General features: G+C 45.4%; 1 protein-coding gene across 4 annotated transcripts in view; it reads right to left on the bottom strand.

Annotated features, from left to right (window-relative positions):
• LOC147111090 (protein TASOR-like) overlaps positions 1–21,975 on the bottom strand; it is a 71,892-nt gene that overhangs the window by 46,099 nt on the left and 3,818 nt on the right. For all 4 annotated transcript variants that reach the window (XM_086001626.1, XM_086001623.1, XM_086001624.1 and 1 more), the window contains exons 2-7: positions 8,601–8,749; positions 8,415–8,507; positions 4,619–4,691; positions 4,341–4,432; positions 3,731–3,865; positions 3,384–3,511 (exon numbers count right to left, since the gene is read on the bottom strand). In XM_086001626.1, coding sequence (XP_085857752.1) covers positions 3,384–3,511; positions 3,731–3,865; positions 4,341–4,432; positions 4,619–4,691; positions 8,415–8,507; positions 8,601–8,749 — 670 coding nt within the window. The remainder of the gene's footprint in view (positions 1–3,383; positions 3,512–3,730; positions 3,866–4,340; positions 4,433–4,618; positions 4,692–8,414; positions 8,508–8,600; positions 8,750–21,975) is intronic.

Below are 21,975 nucleotides of genomic sequence, written 5' to 3'. Positions count from 1 at the left end.
GAGATAGAACTGACATGGTCGAGGGCAGTGTCAACCACGGTAGAAGGGAATCCTCATTTGCGGAAAAAGGAAGACATGTCTGAAGCACTGGTGTGGAAGGTGGCGTCGTCGGAGCAGATACGGCGGAGACGGAGAAACTGGGAGAATGGAATAGAGTCCTTACAGGAGGCGGGGTGGGAGGAAGTGTAGTCCAGGTAGCTGTGGGAGTCAGTGGGCTTGTAGTGAATATTGGTCGATAACCGATCCCCAGAGATGGAGACGGAGAAGTCGAGGAAGGGAAGGGAAGAGTCAGAGATGGACCATGTGAAGGTGAGGGAAGAGTGGAAATTGGAGGCAAAGTGAATGAAATTGTCAAGTTCGGGGCGAGAGCAGGAAACGGCACCGATACAGTCATCAATGTATCGGGAAAAAAAAGGTGAGGGAGGGGACCCGAGTAGGACTGGAACAAAGATTGTTCCACATAGCCCACGAAAAGGTAGGCATAGCTAGGACCCATGCGGGTACCCATGGCAACACCTTTGATTTGGAGGAAATGAGTGGAGTTAAAGGAGAAGTTGTTCAATGCGAGAACAAGTTCAGCCAGGCGGAGGAGGGTGGTGGTGGATGGGGACTGGTCTGTCTGTCTGTCTGTCCGGCTATACAATCAAAAGTTAGAGAGCATACCTACACATATGTTATATCAAAAGAAAGCTTATCATTAGGGAAGTCTAATAGGCGTATTTACTTTTTGGTCGAACAATTTTACAAAGGTTCAAAAAACGGCAAAATTCCGCTCATTAGCGTTGAGTGACGCGATGGTTCACCAATCGTACAAGGGATAGTGTTGAGTGACGTGATGGTTCACCAATTGGTGCATAACGGGGGGGGGGGGGGGGGTTCATTGTGTGCGCAGGCAGGCCATCCTACAGGGGATAGCGTTGAGTGATGTGATGGTTGACCAATCGGTGCGTCACGGGGGGCGTTTCATTGCGTGTGTGGGCGGGCCTAATCCTGCGGAGCTGAGGTGAGTGGCCGCCATCTTGATTCCTAACTATTGATTTATTTTTCCCACTTTCTATGTGTTTATTTTGAAATATAGATTTCCAGCAAAAAAAAAAAGTTGGTTTTAACAGAAAAAAAAATCCTTTTGCAAAGGGGACTCGGGCTTCCCCCCCCCCTCGGCGGTGGATGAGCTGCCTGCAGGCCTCGAACTCTCCTCGCCAGCCACGCCCGAGCTAGGACACCGCCCGTCCCCGCTGGGCCCGATTCCAAACCAGCGGCCCGCGGTCGCCGCCATCTTGGTAAAGGCTGGCGCGGCAGGACTGAGCCGAGCGTAGCCATCGCCTCCATCTTGGTAAAGGCTGGTGGGGCAGGAGACTGAGCGCTGCGAACGTCGGCGGCGGCCCGGAGCGGGACCTGAGAGTCGGGCCGGGCCTCACGCGCTCGGCTGCGCACCGGCCGGCCCTGATCCGCACCCGGGCTCAGAGGAAGAGAGAGGGGGGGGGGGGGAAGGGAGGGAGGGGGAGGGAAGGGTGAGTAAAGCAGGGAGAGACGGGGGGGGGGGGGGGGGGGAGGGGAAAGAGTTAGAGGGTGGGAGAGCTCGCCTTCTTCCTTCCTTCGCAGGGCCTGAGGCGCTCCTTCCCCCCCTATCTCTCCAGGCTAATCCCGAACTAAATCCAGCAGTCTCTCTCTCTCTCTTCCCCCCCCCAGTCGCTCTCTCCTCCCCTCCCCCCTCCCCTCTCTTCCCCCCCCCCAGTCGCTCTCTCCTCCCCTCCCCCCCCTCTCTTCCCCCCCCCCCCCAGTCGCTCTCTCCTCCTTCCCCCCCCCCGTCGCTCTCTCCTCCTCCTCCCCCCCCCGTCGCGCTCTCTCTCCTCCTCCCCACCCCCCCCCGTCGCGCTCTCCTCCTCCTCCCCCCCCCCCCGTCGCTCTCTTCCTCCTCCTCCCCCCCCCCGTCGCTCTCTCCTCCTCCTCCCCCCCCCCGTCGCTCTCTCCTCCTCCTCCCCCCCCCCGTCGCTCTCTCTCCTCCTCCTCCCCCCCCCGTCGCTCTCTCCTCCTCCTCCCCCCCCCCCGTCGCTCTCTCCTCCCTCCTCCCCCCCCCGTCGCTCTCTCCTCCTCCTCCTCCCCCCCCCCCGTCGCTCTCTCCTCCTCCTCCTCCTCCTCCTCCCCGTCGCTCTCTCTCCTCCTCCTCCTCCCCCCCCCCGTCGCTCTCATCCTCCTCCTCCTCCTCCTCCCCCCCCCCCCGTCGCTCTCTCCTCCTCCTCCTCCCTCCCCCCCCCCCCCCGTCGCTCTCTCCTCCTCCCCCCCCCCCCCCCCCGTCTCTCTCCCCCCACCCCCCCAGTTGCTCTCTGCCCCTTCCCCCCAGTCGCTCTCTTCTCCCCCCCAGTCTCTCTCTCTTCCAACAACAACGTGCCCTCAAAAAACCATGGGCACCGCCGGGCACTCCAGCTAGTAAGTTAATAAATGAAGATTTCAAATCAATAACCTTAATACTTTTAAAAACCCTTAGCATTAAGGTCTTAGTCCACCATAAGTCCCGTTTTGGCAAAAATACTGGCAAGAGATCAGTTTTGTAACAAGTAGTTGACAAACATCTTTAGTAATGTAAAGATTTGTTGAACCAGAGAAGTTATTAAATGTTTAAGTTAGGAACTACAGGAAACTTTGGTTTATCCGGAGGTTAACTGCCCGGAATGCTCGAGCCACCGGCAAAAATGAGGAGCCGTTTCGTTAGTTTTTTTTTTCTTTTCGTTGCTTTTTTTTCCCCCCCACCAGTCAGGCTCTGCAAGGTCTCGCTGAAGCTGTTGCTAAGCTACAGAGACGCTTGCAAGGTACGGCCAACTGTTTAGAAGCTAAGCAACAGGGTTTGTTGCCAGATACGGAGCTCAAAATCTCCGTATGTTTCAAAATTAGCGCTGGTTTGTCCGGCAGTTTTGATGGGACGGCAACAGCTCGGTCCCGTCGGTGCCGGATAGCACAAAGTTTCCTGTAGCTGGTGTTTTTGTAAGATTAAACCATATGACCCAGAGAGCTCAGCATTCCAAAATACCACTATTTCACAGCTGTGCCAGTTTTAGACTAAACAGGTTAATTGGAAATAAAAGCAAAGAAACATAACAGGAAGTGTTAAAGTATGATGGAAAAAATCCATAAATATAAATTACATCTCAATGTGTTAATTCACTACCCAGTGTGGTACTGAGCTACAGAAGATCCAAGGTTCAATCCCTCATCTGCGCTCACTCAGCTGATCTCATTTAAGGCGATATTTTTTTCCAGACAGATGGAACCAAAGCACAAATAAAGTTACAAAATACTTGATTGCATGGGCTGATACTGTGCATTACTCGCTAGAAGTCCCTTTTCAGATAGTAGGTTTAAAACAAACACACACACACTTTACTTACCCGAGCACAATTGGTTTGGGTATTTTGGGAATTTTATTTTCCTTGTAAACGAAGGATACCACAGCATAGGGGCAAACATGCCTTGGGTACTGCCTTATGCCTTCATTTCCAAATTCATAAAGATAAAACTGAAAAATTAAAAAGTGACAAATGTTATTAGCTGATGAAGCAAAAAGAACAAAGTGCATTTCTCTATGTTAGCTTAGATCACATCTGAATCAACAGTAAACTGAATTCTCACTTTTCAGGAAGTGCCAACAGATAAAGTCAAACGCTTATTATTTCAAGGAATGGAAATAACAATGTATACTGTCTTTACAATACATTGTAGGGTTTTCAAAATGTACCTGTGTAAGATCAAATGCTCTGTAAGTGAACAGCGAAATGACCCGGTTAAGGTTTCTAAAAACGTGGCAATCGTGCTTCGGTGTTGGAGGAGTGAAATTCTTGGTGGTGTTATCAAACACAGCTTTTACCCTTCCCTGAAAAATTAAAATTAAACAAGTCAAAATTAGCTGTGTGTGTTAAATGGCGCACCATTTTCAAATGAGCAATTGGACAGGGATCCGTTCCCAGCCCTCTGGCAATACTGCTCCAAACTGATCACAGAAATATGACCTGCCCTTTTTACATGACCTAGGACCAACACCTAGCCTCCACTCACTGCCTTTCCTCTGATGGCCAGCAAATCACCACATCAAAAATGACAAGGAGAACCTGTAATCTGTTGCATAGTCCTCCTGTACAGCATCACCATTCCACCACATGTTGTGCTTGAACACTGAAATCTTTATTCCTCGGTCTTCTGCAGACGAACATTAAAATATATAGAAAAGTACATTTTATTGCACAGGAATGAAGTTGAAGTTGGGGCGGTGGCTGGGTGTGAAAAGAGAAGTGAAAATTAAAACAATAGACAAAACAGCTGCCTTAAAAAGAAATTAAGTCAGACATTACCTTTATGATTTTGAAAATGATTATCTCTGCTTTCCTTCCACTATCCAAAGGATTGGGCTGAAGTATGTCACAGTATTTTGAAAGATAAATGCCTGGTGGAGGGGGGGAAAAAAATCATTAAATCCTCAGTTGTTGTTTCAAAGGTTTCCATTAGGATAATCTGAGAAAATTTAAATACTCAATATTTCCAGTAAGAACTTAAGCAACATAATTATACAACACTATACATCTTTTAAAAATACCAATTACTGCTTCAGTGAAGAAATACTTTTTTTTACCCATTGTAGGATTTCCGAGAATTGTTACTTTGGAGTTCCCCACAGGCAACCCTCTCTCACAAATAATGGGAATCTAGCAGGAAAAAAAGTGGTTATTGAAAAGCCATTGATTCATTAAGATATATAAATAAAACAACAAAATATAGATTACCTACTTTGTAGGGTTTTAACTATATGCATCCTCCACACACTGTAGGAATAAAGCTTACCTGGCCGATTCTGGGGACGTCAAATGTTATGCATGCATCTATAAATGTTGTCATGACATTGTAAATAGCAGTGCCACACATGATCTTCTATGACATACAAAGCTCCAGGACCTGCACCAATCTATTTTGTCCATGAAGCAAAACTGAAACAGACAAATCACTAGATGCACTGCAGGAACTAAACAAGGAAACCAAAATTACTCCATCTCCATGAATCTTTTGAATTACTCTATCAGAAATGTATCCAGGTAAAGGAGACTATCAGGCCTCCAGGCTGAGGTGGCCTTCATTTTCAAGCAGAAATCATGTCTACAAGGCAAATAGATCTATTTCCAGGCATCCCTAAATCCTGAAAAATTTCTTGAAACACCTTTGGGTATATGTCCTGGCAAAGGGAATGGGGTTGGTGTAGTAAACTACTGTCATGTTGTCCAGTCAAACATTACCATTTTGCCCTATATTAGCCTGAATTTAATCCAGATCTAACTTTAGCCCCCTTAATGACAAGCAGATTGTCATGCTTTGCTGAAAAGCATTTAAACAATCTTGAGTGCCTCTTGATTTGCTATTGTATTTTGTCCAGTTTTTAAAGTCTTTTGCAGATGTTGGTGCACAGATGCTGAACCAAATGTGGAGACAAAGTTTTTAAATTTTGTTTTAATGAAATATTTTGTGTGGTCAGTACCAAATTACATCACATTACCACAGCTCAGAAGAGGGAACATACACTGCACCGAGTATAAAATTATGATTTGTGCTCTGTCCTCTTGTATGCTCATTCATTTTGCCAGTTTAATGTTCCCTAAAGGGTTTAGTGAGCACAGGATTGGCTGTATAGCTTTGCTCGCTTTCCCCAGCCAATCTTCTTTGCGCATCGGCAGACAGACTGAATTTATTTCACATTGTTGCTCTGAAGGATCAGTGACTAATACAATTCTATAGCATTTGTCAGAGAGAGATGCTTCAAAGCACTTAGCAGGGTGATATAGAAGCAACAGGTACAGAGCAGAGAGAGTGCTTGAAGAAACAGCTGTGAAAGGCGAAACATGCAGGTTTCATGGGAGCAGAGGGTGTTCAAAGGGACATAATTGGAGAAGATTGCGGAGGGTGAGATGATGAACAGTCTTGAAGCCAATTCCCTGGGGTACAGGGAGCCAAAGAGAGGGGAGGGGCAGGCATTGGAGCGAGAGGGGAAAAAAATGTAGGGGAGAAAGCAATGTCGAGGAATGAGCACCTTTAGGCTTATTCCAAGGTGGTGGCCAGGGAAGTCGATGGAGGAATGCAGGTGTTTTCAGTAGCAGAAATAGATGCCTTCGGTTTTGCTGGAGGACAATTTGGCTCATCCATGTCTTCATGCCAGATAGGCAATTGTAGAGTGACAACAGTCCTGGGGTGGATGGTGAGTAAAGTTGAAAGTAGTCAGATGCCATCCTTCTGAATTATGTCGCTAAGTTGTTCTCCAATCTTGGATCGCAAAAAGTACATTAGAGGTGGCCACGAGGGCACTGGAGGAGAAGGCATTGAAGGTAATGTAGTGGTTATGATGCAACAGTATGAGTGATACCATGAGACAGGAGTGCCATGACTGTGAGGGAGACTAGAGGATAGAAGTTGTTGACTGCAGGGAGGTCAAAGATGAGGAGGGACAGCAAGCTGGATGTTAATAAATTTGATCAGCATGGTCTTAGTATTGTGGGTGGGGCAGAAGTTTGATTTGGAAAGCCTCAAAACAGGGAGCAATGGAGTAAAATTAAAGCAAAAATACATTCCAAGACTTTAGAAAGAAGAAAATAGTGGGGTGGAGAATAGTTTTTATACTTTTTAATTAATGACGCAGTAACAGATTGAGGTCAGCAAACATGGGGGAATTTAGTAGCAACATGAGGAGCAGCGAATGCAAATTTTAGCTGGGAAAACAAACTGCAACCATGGCACTGGACCTGGACTTCATACGAAACATGAGCAAACCACGTGCAGCACCTCTTACCTGCAACATCATGACATATTTATGTGCATAGATGATTGTTGCAGAACCAACCAAGCTAGGCTTCACCCCTAAAATGTGTGATGGATGCTTAAATGAATAGTAATTGGTATGCAATTCCAGATTTTCAATTGGGTAAATGCACTCCACTTAACAGACAATAGGTACATTGGTATAGACAACCTACAACAGTATTTTGGGCCGTATATTCCGATCACTACAGGTGTGCACACCCGTAGGGACATCGGAAATGCCGGTTTCAGTCATGCCAAGCGCTGAAAACCGGCATTTCCGATCTGTCAAGATCGGACACCTGCCCTGGCGAAGGGCCTCTGCGGGCGGATAGTTCCGCTTTCTGCAGAACCTCCGCCCGCTGAAAACCCTTAGAAATCTTACACCTGATAAAAGCAGGCGTAAGGCCTGCTTTTACCAGCATAAGATTTGAAAAAAGTTTTTAAAATTTTTTCACTCATTTATCATTTAAAAGTATTTTTTAAAAAGCTAAGTTTTTTAGTCCTGTAAAAAACTTAAACAAAAATTAAATTTTTTGAAAAAAGTAATTAAATATTTAATTTATTGTAATTTCAACTAATTTTTAAAAAATGATATATTTTCTAAAATCTGATTTAATGTTTTAAAGTGTTTTTGGGGTGATCTCCATTCATATATATGACAGGTCTATCTGTCAAGTGTATGAAGGGAGATTCCCTTCTGCTATTGGCTCCCCCTGGCCCACGTGATCCCAGGGACACTTGCGAACTGCATGCACCTCTGGGATACGTAGGCCCTGCGCATTTAGAGTTGGAGAGGCCCAGGAGCGGAGGTGTCCGGACCTCGGGAGCCCTCAGGTAAGTCCGTAGATTTTTTTCCAGATCGGAGGTCTCCGCACCCGGGAAGCCTTCGATCGGAAAATACGGCCCTTTATCTTTACTGTTAAAAAGTTTCAAAGTGGATACTTCCACTTGCTGAGTGCAGTCATTTATTGGTATGTGTCGATTTGCACTCAGTTTTGTCACACTGCTTGCTGAAGTTATATGCAAATACTAGTCTTTTGAATTGGTTTGTCATCAGAGCACGGGATTAAAACAAAGAAAACTCATCTCAAATTTAAGTTAAAGCTCTCCTATGCAATTTATGGGGTAGTGCAATACAAGTGGTGATTAAAGTCCAATAATATTGACTCAGACATGTTCATAACAACAACTACTTGTATTTATATAGCACCTTTAACGTAGTAAAACATCCCAAGGTGCTTCACAGGAGTATTAAAAGACAAAAAGTTTGTGACACTGAGCCACATAAGGAGAAATTAGGGCAGGTGACTTGATCAAAGAGGTAGGTTTTAAGGAGCATCTTAAAGGAGGAAAGAGAGGTAGCGAGGTGGAGAGGTTTCGGCAGGGAATTAGAGCGCTTAGGCCCTTGGTAACATAGTTGAAATGATGCACGTGAATGTGTTGAGAACTAAACATTGAAACATGTGCCCGTTTTGCAAATTTCAACTGCAGAAAGGTGGATCGGCGGCACTATACGTCGGAATACAAAAGCAGCACTCAACAGGCTAATTTCAAAAATTTCACTTAAAATAAAGATGAGCGATACACACCCGTGATTTGTCAATAAGCAAGAATGCATACGATTCTGCCAACTCCTTTTCAGTACGACCCTCCTTTCTCAGCTCCTTCCTTTTTTCCATGTACTAGAAATATTAAAAAATACATTTCACTCACATGGGCGCAACCTGGAAAGAACATATGCAATAAAAAATTAAATCAAAATGATATATACCAACCTCTTTTTCTAGTCTTTCGTTGCGAACCATACTAGCTTTCAAATAGGTGAAGTTAGCGCTGGATGAAGTCTCCAGGCAAGAAGAATTGAGAATTTTCAAAATATCTTGTCTAAATTCTCTGGAGCCCACTGGTACTAGTTGATAGAGCTCTGAAAGCAAATTTATTCAATTAGTACAACGACAGCACATTTTCAGAAATACTTTATATTTTCCCCTAGTTTGCAATATGAACATATAGTTTTTACTGTAGATTGCAATGTATCAATAGGCATGTGCCTTTTGCTAACAGACTTCATGTACAAATTATTGTTTTGAGTAATGGTGAGCAAAGCACCTAGGTATACAAAATGTGCTGTTGTATTTGAATGTTGTTTAAATCCACAACTCTCTACATGCCAAGTTCCTGATCTCAGCCATACCATCAAAAAGATGCACATTGCCACAAGGAACGGTAGCATAGTGGTAATGTCACTGTAATCCAAAGGTCTGGACTAATGATGCGAGTTCAAATCCCACCATGGCAGCTGGGGATTTAAATTCAGTTATTTAAATAAAATAAATCAGTAATAGTAAATCGTAAAAACCCATCTAGTTCACTAATGTCCTTACTTATATGTGACTCCAGACCCACAGCAATGCCCTCTTAATTGCCACTGAGCAGCAAGGCACAGAATGTACTTCAATGTCCATCACCAAGAGTGGCTTGACAGCACCACTACTGGCCTAGCAAGCTACTCAGTAACAAACCGTTATGAAACACGATAATAAGAATGAAACCGGACAGACCATCCGGCATCGACCTCAGCACCGGCTACACGGCAGCAGCACACCCAGCCCAGTCGACCCTGCGAAGTCCTCCTCACCAACATCTGGGGACTTGTGTGCCAAAATTGGGAAAGCTGTAGCAACAGCCTGACAGTCATACTCAAATCATCTGAAACTCCTTCATCACCATCCCTGTCCCAGGGGTGGCGGCACAGTGGTATACAGTCGGGAAGGAGTGGCCCTGGGAGTTGTCAACATTTGACTCCAGACCCCATGAAGTCTCATGGCTTCAGGTCAAGCATGGGCAAGGAAACCTCCTGCTGATGACTCAGTACTCCTCCGTGTTGAACACCACTTGGAAGAAGCACCGAGAGTAGGAAGGGCACAGAATGTACTCTGGGTGGGGGACTTCAATGTCCATCACCAAGAGTGGATGAAGGACCTAGCTGCCAATCTAAGACTGCGACAGGTGGTGAGAGAACCAACACAAGGGGAAAAACCTACTTGACCTCGTCCTCACCAATCTACCTGTCGCAGATGCATCTGTCCATGACAGTATTGGTAGCAGTCACCACCTTGCTCCTTGAGCTGGCCTTCCCCTGCCCGCTGGGTCTCACTTAGGGTGGCGATGTCAATGTCAAAACATCTGAGCTCCCGGGCAACAATAGCAGTACGGCTTTCCGGTCCGTCACTGTTGGGGTTGTCCATGAGGGTCCTGACGTTCCAGGTCCCGAACTTCATTTTAAAAAGGGTGAAAGATGCCTGTACGTGAATTCTTTTAACGTTAGGTGGCCGTTGCACACCAGCTACCACACGGGCTTGACAGAGCAAGATCTTGGTCCAATGGCAAGGATATCCAAGACGATTGGAGACCAGGCTCTGCGACAACGGCCTAGCACACATACACAAGCATACTCCTACTATCTTCCTCCCTCCTTCACCTGGGTTCCGTAGGATCCATTGTGGTCTTCCCGACCTCATTGTTGGCCCGTGCCGCACCTTCCCTGGGCCCCGACCCCACAGCTGGTCCATGCTGCTGCCACAGGGAAAGTCATCGCAAGAATCCTCCTCAATCGCCTTCTCCCAGTGGCCGAAGAGCTCCTCCCAGAGTCGCAATGCGGATTCTGCCCACTAAGGGGCACAATGGACATGATCTTCACTGCACGTCAATTACAAGAGAAATGCAGGGAACAGCACCAACCACTGTACATGGCCTTCTTTGATCTCAAAGGCCTTTGACACTGTCAACCGTGAGGGATTATGGAGTGTCCTCCTCAAATTCGCCTGCCCTCAAAAGTTTGTCACCATCCTCCGCCTGCTTCACGACGACATGCAAGCCATGATCCTGACCAACGGTTCCACCATAGACCCAATTCACGTACGAACCGGGGTCAAACAAGGCTGTGTCATTGCACCAACGCTCTTCTTGATCTTCCTTGCTGCAATGCTCCATCTCACCCTCGATAAGCTCCCCACTGGAGTGGAGCTAATTTACCGAACAGGAAACTGTTCAACCTCCGTCATCTCTAGTCCAGATCCAAGTTAGTCCCATCCTCTGTCGTCAAATTACAGTATGCAGACGATGCTTGCGTCTGCGCTCACTCGGAGGTCGAACTCCAAACCATCGTCAACACCTTCGCCGAAGCGTACGAGAGCATGGGCCCCACACTAAACATCCGTAAGACAAAAGGTCCTCTACCAACCTGCCCCCGATTATCAAAATTCATGACAAAGCCTTGGACAACGTGGACCACTTTCCATACCTCGGGAGCTTACTGTCAACAAGGGCAGACGTCGATAACGAAGTCCAACACCGCCTTCAGTGTGCCAGTGCAGCCTTCGGTCGCCTGAGGAAGAGAGTGTTTGAAGACCAGAACCTCAAACCCGGCACCAAGCTCATGGTCTACAGAGCAGCAGTGATACCCGCCCTGCTGTATGCCTCAGAGACATGGACCATGTACAGCAGGCACCTCAAAGCACTGGAGAGGTACCACCAACGCTTTCTCCGCAAGATCCTGCAAATCCATTGGCAGGATAGGCGCACCAATGTCAGTGTTCTTGCTCAGGCCAACATCCCCAGCATTGAAGCTTTGACCACGCTCGATCAGCTCCGATGGACAGGTCACATTGTCCGCATGTCCGATACGAGACTCCCGAAACAAGCGCTCTATTCGGAGCTCTGACACGGCAAGAGAGCCACAGGTGGGCAGAGGAAACACTCCGAGGACACCCTCAAAGCCTCCTTGAAAAAGTGTAACATCCCCACCGACACCTGGGAATCCCTGGCCCAAGACCGCACAAAGTGGAAGAGAAGCATCCGGGAAGGTGCCGAACACCAAGTCTCTTCGCCGGGAGCAAGCGGAAGCCAAGCGCAGGCAGCGCACGTCAGCCCAAGCACCCCACCCACCCGCCCCTTCAACCACCGTCTGCCTCACCTGTAACAGAGACTGTAGGTCCCGCATTAGACTCATCAGTCACCTGCAAACTCATTTTTAATGTGGAAGCAAGTCATCCTTGGTTCCGAGGGACTGCCTAAGAGATTGGTAGCAGTGACTACCGCACAGTCATTGTGGAGACGAAGTCCCGTCTTCACACTCAGGACACCCTCCATCGTGTTGTGTGGCACTACCACCGTGCTAAATGGGATAGATTCAGAACAGATCTAGCAACTCAAAACTGGGCATCTATGAGGCACTGTGGGCCATCAGCAGCAGAACTGTATTCCACCACAATCTGTAACCTCATGGCCTGGCATATCACACTCTCTACCATTACCATTAAGCCAGGGGACCAATTCTGGTTCAATAAGGAGTGTAGAAGAGCATGCCAGGAGCAGCACCAGGCTCACCTAAAAATGAGGTGCCGACCTGGGGAAGCTTCAACACAGGACTGCATGCATGCTAAAAAGCGGAGGCAGCATGCCATAGACAGGGCTAAGCGATTCCACAATCAACGGATCAGATCAAAGCTCTGCAGTCCTGCCACATCGAGTCGTGAATGGTGGTGGATCATTAAACAACTAACGGGAGGAGGAGGCTCCATGAATATCCCCATTCTCAATGATGGTGCAGCCCAGCACACGAGTGCAAAAGACAAGGCTGAAGCGTTTGCAACCATCTTCAACCAGAAGTGCCGAGTGGATGACCCATATCGGCCTCCTCCCGAGGTCCCCACCATCACAGAAACCAGTCTTCAGCCAATTTGATTCACTCCACATGATATCAAGAAACGGCTGAGTGTACTGGATACAGCAAATGCTTTGGGCCCCAACAACATCCCGGCTATCATGCTGAAGACTTGTGCTCCAGACCTAGCCACGCCTCTAGCCAAGCTGTTCCAGTACAGCTACAACACTGGCATCTATCCGACAATGTGGAAAACTGCCCAGGTATGTCCTGTCCACAGAAAGCAGGACAAATCCAATCCGGCCAATTACTACCCCATCAGTCTACTCTCAATCATCAGCAAAATGATGCAAAGTGTCATCAACAGTGCGATCAAGCGGCACTTACTCACCAATAACCTGCTCACTGATGCCCAGTTTGGGCTCTGCCAAGACCACTTGGCTCCCGACCTCATTACAGCCTTGGTCCAAACATGGTCAAAGGAGCTGAATTCCAGAGGCGAGGTGAGTGACTGCCCTTGACATCAAGGCAGCATTTGACTGAAGGTGGCATCAAGGAGCCCTAGTAAAACTGAATTCAATGGGAATCGAGGGGGAAACTCTCCACTGGCTGGAGTCATACCTAGCACATAGGAAGATGGTTCTGGTGGTGGAAGGTCAATCATCACAGCCCCAGGACATCGATGCAGGAGTTCCTCAGGGTAGTGTCCTAGGCCCAACCATCTTCAGCTGCTTCATCAATGACCTTCCCTCCAACATAAGGTCAGAAATGGGGATGTTCGCTGATGAATGCACAGTGTTCAGCCGCATTCACAACTCCTCAGATAATGAAGTCCATGCCCGCATGCAACAAGACCTGGACGACATTCAAGCTTGGGCTGATAAGTGGCAGGTAACATTCGCACCAGGCAATGACTATCTCCAACAAGCGAGAATCCAGCCACCGCCCCTTAACAATCAACGGCATTACCATCGCCGAATGCCCCTCCATCAACATCCTGGGGGTCACCATTGACTAGAAACAACTGGACCAGCCATATAAATACTGTGGCAACAAGAACAGGTCAGAGGCTAGGTATTCTGCGGCGAGTGTCTCACCTCCTGACTCCCCACAGCCTTTCCATCATCTACAAGGCACAAGTAAGGAGTGTGATGGAATACTCTCACTTGCCTGGATGAATGCAGCTCCAACAACACTCGAGAAGCTCGACACCATCCAGGATAAAGCACCCCATCCACCACCTTAAACAATCACTCCCTCCACCACCGGCGTACCGTGGCTGCAGTGCGTGCCATCTGCAAGATGCACCGCAGCAACTTCTTCGGCAGCACCTCCCAAACCTGCAACTTTAAATGGGGTGCAGGAACAGAGAAACCTGGGGGTGTATGTACACAAATCTTTGAAGGTGGCAGAACAAGTCGAGAAGGCTATTTAAAAAAAGCACTTGTGTCCTTGGCTTTATGAAGAGGAAGAAATTACAAAAGGACATTATGCTAAACATTTATATAAGTCACTGGTTAGGCCCCAGCTGGAGTATTGTGTCCAGGTTAATGGGGATAATGATTTAAACTTCATGTGAGCCTTGAAGCTTCATAGCATGCACCCAAGTAGCCAATGGCAAAAACCTTTAACACTCCTGGCTTACTGAAACAGGTAACAGGTCAGTAAGAAAAACAAAGAAATCTGATGACCATGGAAAAGGTTAAAAAAGTCAAGATCAAAAATGAGTTAGCCGGTTTTGAATAGTCCACTTTAACCCCAGCCTCAGGGTTCCAAGGCAAATGGGAAGTTGTCAGTGTATCTTCTCTGGAGCATTATCTAGCAATTCTTACTTGAGATGGGTTGCATGTGGACAGAATCTGGCATGTCTCTGAATCTTCATGATCATAGAGCCGGCAGACATTCACCACCTAAACTGCCCAAACTGGTTTAAAACCAAGCAAAATTAAAAAAAAAAATCTCTTACCTTACGTCCTACATTATTCATCCTGGTTGCTTGTTAGCATTATTTATTTTTGTAATCAAAAATTATTTTTTAAATGTGATGTTTGTTCACTTATACCATTTGTCAAAAGGTAAACTCAGTGTCCCAGCTTGACTCAGTGGCAGCACTCTTGCCTTGAAGTCTCGGGTGGCCATGGATTCAAAGCTGCAATCCACAACTGAGCACATAATCTAGGCTGACACTTGAGTGCAGCACTGAGGGACATTGTCAGAGATACCATCTTTCGGATGAGAAATTATTCAGAGACCCTGTTTGCAAGAGATCCATGGCACTATTCGAAGAGATGGGGAGTTCTCCCAGTGTCCAATAGAATCACTCAACCAACACCATCAAAACAGATTACCTGGACCTTGGTGTGTGCAAAGTTACTGCCTTGCTTGGCTTCAAAACAGTGACTACATTTCAAAAATAATTAATTGGCTGTAAAGCATTTTAAAGATATCCTCAGGGCATGAAAAGCACTATAGAAATGCAAGTATTTTCTTCCTTTGAGTGAAATTTAGTTGACTATACCCATATCCATGAGCAGATGACTGCAGCAACTGCAACTTTAAGTTCATAGCTACAGGTCAATCTGCAGGCTTAAACTATTCACTACTAGTCATAACTAAGAAGCATTAAAGATTTCAAATGTAGTTAATTGACATTCATCCTTAAACAAATAAAAGTGGAAGGAAGTTAATAAATATGATTGAACTAGGGTTTACATGATCAAATTATATCGATTTTACAGCACAGAAGCAGGCCATTTGGCCCAACTGATCTATGCCGATGTTTATGCACCACACAAGCCCCCTCACACCCTACTTCATCCAACCCCATCAGCATATCCTTCTATTCCTTTCTCCCTCACGTATTTATCTAGCTTCCCCTTAAATGCATCTATGCTATTCGCCACAACTGCTCCCTGTGGTAGCAAGTTCCACATTCTAGCCACTCTCTGGGTAAAGAAGTTTCTCCTGAAATCTTTATTAGATTTATTAGGGACTATCTTATATTTATGATACCACCTAGTTTTGGACACCCCCCCCCCCCCCCCCCCACACACACGTAGAAACATCTTCTCTACTTCTACCCCATCTAAGGGGGCAGATTTTGCGGTTGGCAGCGTACCTACGGAGTATGCCGCTGGCATCCAAATAAAATACCAACTTACCTGATGGGGACCCTCCTTCGCGAACTTACTGTTTGACGATGAGTGCTCGAGGGCAGCGTGATGGCCCATGGATCCCGGGGGGGGGGCAGTGTGTGCGGAAGTATACCCGGGATCACATGGACCTGGTGCTCCAATCAAACAGAAGGTCTCATTCATTTATAATCTCCGGAAAGGAAAAAGAACAAACCCTCATTACTAGAGCCTTTGGGATAAAAATCTACTTTGTTTGGATTTTTTTTTAAGCTTATGCCCCACATAGATGCCAAAAAAAAAATCAATGTAGCAACCGCTTCCTCCGAACTTATCTTGGACAATTAAATACTTTCCATGGACAAAATCCTAAAATGCTTCCATTTCCAGCCTCATAAGCTTTTAAAGCTACTTGCATTTGTCAGGAGATATCCCCTTACGCTGTAGAAACAGGCCCTGTGCCTGTTTTCACCAGTCGGAAAATTTTCATACGCAATTGCTGGGCAGTTAGCCCAACTCTGCACCAGCAATTAGGTTTTCTGATTGGTGCGGATCGCAAGTTTGGGATTTAGTGCACACGCAAGCGTATGTGGAAATCCTGAACTTGCTGTCCATTTCAAAGGCGGTATGACGACGTACTCGAGTACGCCATCATACCCACTGCAAATTCTGGCCCGTAATTTTAAAGACCTCTATTAGGTCACCCTCATCCTTTTCTTTTCTGGGGAAAGGAGCTTGAACCTGTTCAGTTTTTCCTGATAGTTATAGTCTCTCAGTTCTTGTATTATCCTTGTAAATATTTTTTGTACTTTCGCCATTGCCTCTATATCCTTTTTGTAATATGAATACCAGAACGGTGCATAGTACTCCATTCTTCTAAACTCCAGCGAGTACAAGCCCAATCGTCCCAATCTCTCCTCATACGTCATTCCTGCCATCCCAAGTATCAGCCTGGTGAACCTTTGCTGAACTCCTTCCATGGCAAGAATATCCTTCCTCAGATAAGGCGACCAAAACTGCACACAACTCAAGATGTGGTCTCACCAAAGCCCTGTAACAACTGCAGCAAGACATCCTTGTTCCTGTACTCAAACCCTCTCGCTATGAAGGCTAACATACCATTTGCCTTCTTAACCGCCTGCTGCACCTGCATGCTTACCTTCAGCGCCTGGTGCACAAGGACACCCAGGTCTCGTTGCACTTCCCCTTCTCCCAATCTATTGCCATTCAGATAATAATCTGCCTTCCTGTTTTTGCCACCAAAGTGGATAACCTCGCATTTATCCACGTAATATTGCATCTGCTATGCTTCTGCCCAATCACCCAACCTGTCCAAATCATCCTGGAGTTTCTCAGCATCCTCCTCACAGCACACACGCCCACCCAGCTTTGTCGTCTGCAAATTTGGAGATATTACATCTAGTTCCCTTGTCTAGATCATTAATATATATTGTGAATAGCTGGGGTCCAAGGACCGATCCCTGCGGTACCTCACTAGTCACTGCCTGCCACTCGGAAAAAGACCCGTTTATTCCAACTCTGCTTTCTATCTGCCAACCAGTTCTCTATCCAAGTCAATACCTTGCCCCCAATCCCATGTGCCTTAACTTTACACGCTAATCTCTTATGTGGGACCTTATTGAAAGCCTTTTGAAAGTCCAAATGCACCACATCCACTGGTTCTCCCTTATCTATTTTACTAGTTACATCCTCAAAAAATTCCAGTAGATTAGTCAAGCACGATTTACCTTTTGTAAATCCATGTTGACTTTGTCCGATCCTGTCACTGTTTTCCAAGTGCTCTGCTACTACATCTTTTATAATGGACTCTAGCATTTTCCCCACTACCGATGTCAGGCTTACCGGTCTGTAATTCCCCATTTTCTCTCTACCACCTTTTTTGAATAGTGGGGTAACATTAGCTACCCTCCAATCCATGGGTACGGTTCCAGATTCCATCGAATGTTGGAAGATGATCAGCAATGCATCTACTATTTCTAGGGCCACTTCCTCAAGTACCCTAGGATGTAGATTATCAGGCCCTGGGGATTTATCGGCCTTCAATCCCATCAATTTCCCTAACACCATTTCTCTACAAATACTGATTTCTTTCAGTTCCTCCCTTTCATCAAGACCCTATGTTCCCCGACATCTCTGGGAGGTTATTTGTATCCGCCTTTGTGAAGACAGAACCGAAATATGTATTTAATAATTGGTCTGCCATTTCTTTGTTCCCCATTATAAATTCCCCTGATTCTGACTGCAAGGGACCTGCGCTTGACTTCACCAATCTTTTTCTCTTCACATATCTATAAAAGTTTTACAGTCAGTTTTACTCAGGAGTCAGTGCCTTCAAAGCCAAGGGGTAGGGAAAAAGAGAATTCCTTTAGTTGCTCACACAAAAAAAAGTTTATTTTTTCCTAAATGGGTTTTTTATTGACTATAGAATCTTTGATAACAAACAATCCTCAATTTTGTCTAGAGACGGCCTACTTTCTCAACATCCTCCTCCAGTTGCAATATCACCGGAGGGCTGCACGAATTTAATGTAATGTAAACGGAGGAATTTAAGTGGTAGCATTATTGTTGTGCAAAAAAACACAATGTAGCTCAGACCTTCTTTGCAAAATGTGCCCTGTAATAATACCCCAAATAATTAGTCTTAAACTTAAAACCTCTGAAATTATACAGAGAGTCTGACATTCAATTGCAAGAGGCTCCTAACAAATAAATGTTAACTGAGTACCAGTGGTAATGATGCAGTCACTAAGTCTGTACCCTAAACAATTTCCATTTTGTTATAGGATTGGTATATATGCAAGTGCTTTATGAGCTTTTTAGTACTGGGCCATCTTGAAGAAACATTTATAATGGGTGAGCCAGAAAGGGTTCAAGATGCCAGCAAGATATTTTTAACAGGAAGATAATAGAATCATAGAAATTTACAGCACAGAAGGAGGCCATTCGGCCCATCGTGTCTGCGCCGGTTGAAAAAGAGCTATCCGGCCTAATCCCACTTTCCAGCTCTTGGTCCGTAGCATTGCAGGTTACGGCACTTCAAGTGCATAGCCAAGTACTTTTTAAAATGTGATGAGGGTTTCTACCTCTACCACCCTTTCAGGCAGTGCGTTCCAGACCCCCACCGCCCTCTGGGTGAAAAGATTTCTCCTCAACTCTAATCCTACCAATTATTTTAAATCTATGCCCCTTGGTTATTGAACTCTGCTAAGGGAAATCGGTGCTTCCTATCCACTCTATCTAGGTTCCTCGTAATATTATATACCTCAATTAAGTCTCCCCTCAGCCTCCTCTGTTCCAAAGAAAACAACCCCAGCCGATCCAATCTTTTCATAGCAAAATCTCCAGTCCTGGCAACATCCTCGTAAATCTCCTCTGCACCCCCTAGTGCAATCACATCTTTCCTGTAATGTGGTGACCAGAACTGTACAGTACTCTAGCTGTGGCCCAACTAGTGTTTTATACAGTTCTAGCATAACCGCTCTGCTCTGATATTCTATGCCTCAGCTAATAAAGGAAAGTATCCCGTATGCCTTCTCAACAACCTTATGTACCTGTCCTGCTACCTTCAGGAACCTGTGGATATGCACTCCCAACATGTTCCTCTACATTTCTCAGTATCCTACCATTTTTGTGTAGTCCCTTGCCTAGTTAGCCCTCCCCAAATGCGTGACCTCACTTCTCTGGACTGAATTCCATTTGCCACTTTTCTGCACACCTGACCAGTCCATTGATATCTTCCTGCAGTCTACAGCTATCGTCCTCACCATCAACCATACGGCCAATTTTCATATCATCTGCAAACTTCTTAATCATGCCTCCTACATTGAAGTCTAAATCATTGATATACACCACAAAAAGCAAGGGACCCAATACTGAGCCCTGTGGAGCCCCACTGGAAACAGCCTTTCAGTCACAAAAACACCCGACCATTACTCTTTGTTTCCTGCTACTGAGCCAATTTTGGATCCAACTTGTTACTTTCCCTTGGATTCCATGGGCTTTTACTTTTTGACCAAGCTGCCATGTGGGACCTTGTCAAAGGCCTTGCTAAAATCCATGTAGACTACATCAATTACACTACCCCCATCGACCTCCTCAAAAATTTCAATCAAGTTAGTCAGACACGACCTTCCTTTAACAAATCTATGCTGACTGTCCTTATTAATCTGTGACTTTTTAAATGATAATTTATACTGTCCCTCAGAATTTTTTCCAATAATGTACAAGCTCCAATCATCCACCTATCTATATTCTATGGGTTGCACATACTAAAGGTTCCAGTTACAACACCAGCTAATGGAAATAATGCATGTCAAAGTTTTTATGCTCAAAGAATGTGTGGTGAAACTATCGTTAAAAACGTGGGTCAGGTAAGTATGTGGCATGTATGGAGAACAAATAACTGAGTTATCCTTCAAATGATTACACCTTGCACCGCATCAAAACCCAGAGACCAGGCGACTGCAGTTAAAGCAAGGAGGCTTTTAGGTAGTCTTTGATTTATATAGTGGTTTCGGTCTCAAAGCACTACATGCACTACTTTGAAATGCAGTGCCTTATATGCTTTGCAGTTGCACACACAGCAACTATTTTGCAAACAAGAACCCACAAGTAGCAATGAGATGGATTTTATTGGTCAAGGGTTGGCTCGGACACAAGATAACACCTTGCTATTTCGCAAATAGTGCCATGGGATCTTTAGCTTCCACCAGAATAGGCAAGGGCCTCAGTTTAACACCTCATTTTAAGGACAGCATGTTGGTGACAATGCAGCACTCCAGAACTTTGCCCCAGAATATGCACTCAAGCCTGGTATGTGGCTAAAAACCACAATCTTCTGATTCAGAAGCAAGATTGGTCCAACGGTGGCATAGTGGTTAGCACTGTTGCCTCACAGCGCCAGGGACCCGGGTTCGAATCTGGCCTCGGGTAACTGTCTGTGTGGAGTTTGCACATTCTCCCCGTGTTTGCGTGGGTTTCCTCCGGGTGCTCCGGTTTCCTCCCACAGTCCAAAGATGTGCGGGTTAGGTTGATTGGCTATGATAAATTGACCCTTAGTGTTAGGGGGATTAAATACGTGGGGTTACGGGGATAGGGTGGGATATGTGTCGGTGCAGGCTTGATGGGCCGAAATGGCCTCTATCTGCACTGTGGGGTTTCTGTGATTTCTGTGAACTGAATTGAGCTGACAATTTATTGAAATGGACCCACAATGTTCGCAACCATTCAGTATATGCTTAAAACTTTTTCCATTCATTTTTAGAAAGAGTATAGACCATCCAAGTTTCCTGTATGGTGGAAGGATGCCATATGTGACCCAAAAGAATCTCAAACCAAGACAGACAGTACTGTAATTTACATTAGACCAAGAAAAAAAAACAGAATTTAGATGCAGTATCATGATGCTGAACATCAGGATTATGTCCATATTGCAACAAAGTTCTAACATATTAGCAACATACTATATTTATCAAATAACTGGAAGACTTGCTCTGAAAAAGTGGAATTACAAGCAAGAGCAATCATTGAATAAGGCTGACCACAAGAGCCCATCCAAGTGTTGGATAATAACCAATTAGCCACATCTCAATTTCATGAGCACTTTGATAGGCTAACAAACTATCTGTTGGAAGATTTGATAACTTTACATGTCTTCAAGAATATCCAGTAAGCAAAGATACAATATTATTTAGCAACACCAGGTTACTCTAACACACTAGCAACACAAATTATACTGCACAAAATCAAATACAAAGGCTGGCTCAGGTACGTTACTACAAGGTCTACCATCATCTCCTGAGCAATCAAAATAGAACATTTGTTTTTCAAGTTTATGCAGATTCCAAGGAGCTAGCTACAACATATGATCCCCTTTCACTGCAGTCAGCAATAAGCACAAACTATATCTACTACAATAGCAAAATACTGCAGATGCTGGAAATCTGAAATAATGGAAAATCTGTTTCTCGCTCCACGGATGCTGCCTGACCTGCTGAGTGTTTCCAGCATTTTCTGTTATTTTAACTATATCTCCCATTTTGTTTACAAGCAGGGAGTTATCCTGGCTAATATTCATCCTTCCAACACCACCAAAAATAAATCAACTGGTCATTCATCTCAATGGCCCAGAAATTGCTGGAACGCGAGCGCCATCAATTACATTTTTTCCTCACCCTTCAGATTGCATTATTTTTATGACATAAATTGCTGGAAATGCAAATTTATAATGGCACCGTGATATCAACGGGGTATCTGAAACCTCGTGGGTGTAGGGTTCAATTGTCTATCGCCTCAACCAATTAAATTTAAGGATAAAGAAAGAGAATGACAAGA

This window comes from Somniosus microcephalus, chromosome 11, assembly GCF_052327205.1.
Source record: "Somniosus microcephalus isolate GS21.2 chromosome 11, FLI_Smic_1.0, whole genome shotgun sequence".
Lineage (NCBI taxonomy): Eukaryota > Metazoa > Chordata > Chondrichthyes > Squaliformes > Somniosidae > Somniosus > Somniosus microcephalus.
The sequence above is the reverse complement of the archived record's forward strand: the minus strand, read 5'-3'. Positions and strand labels throughout refer to the sequence as shown.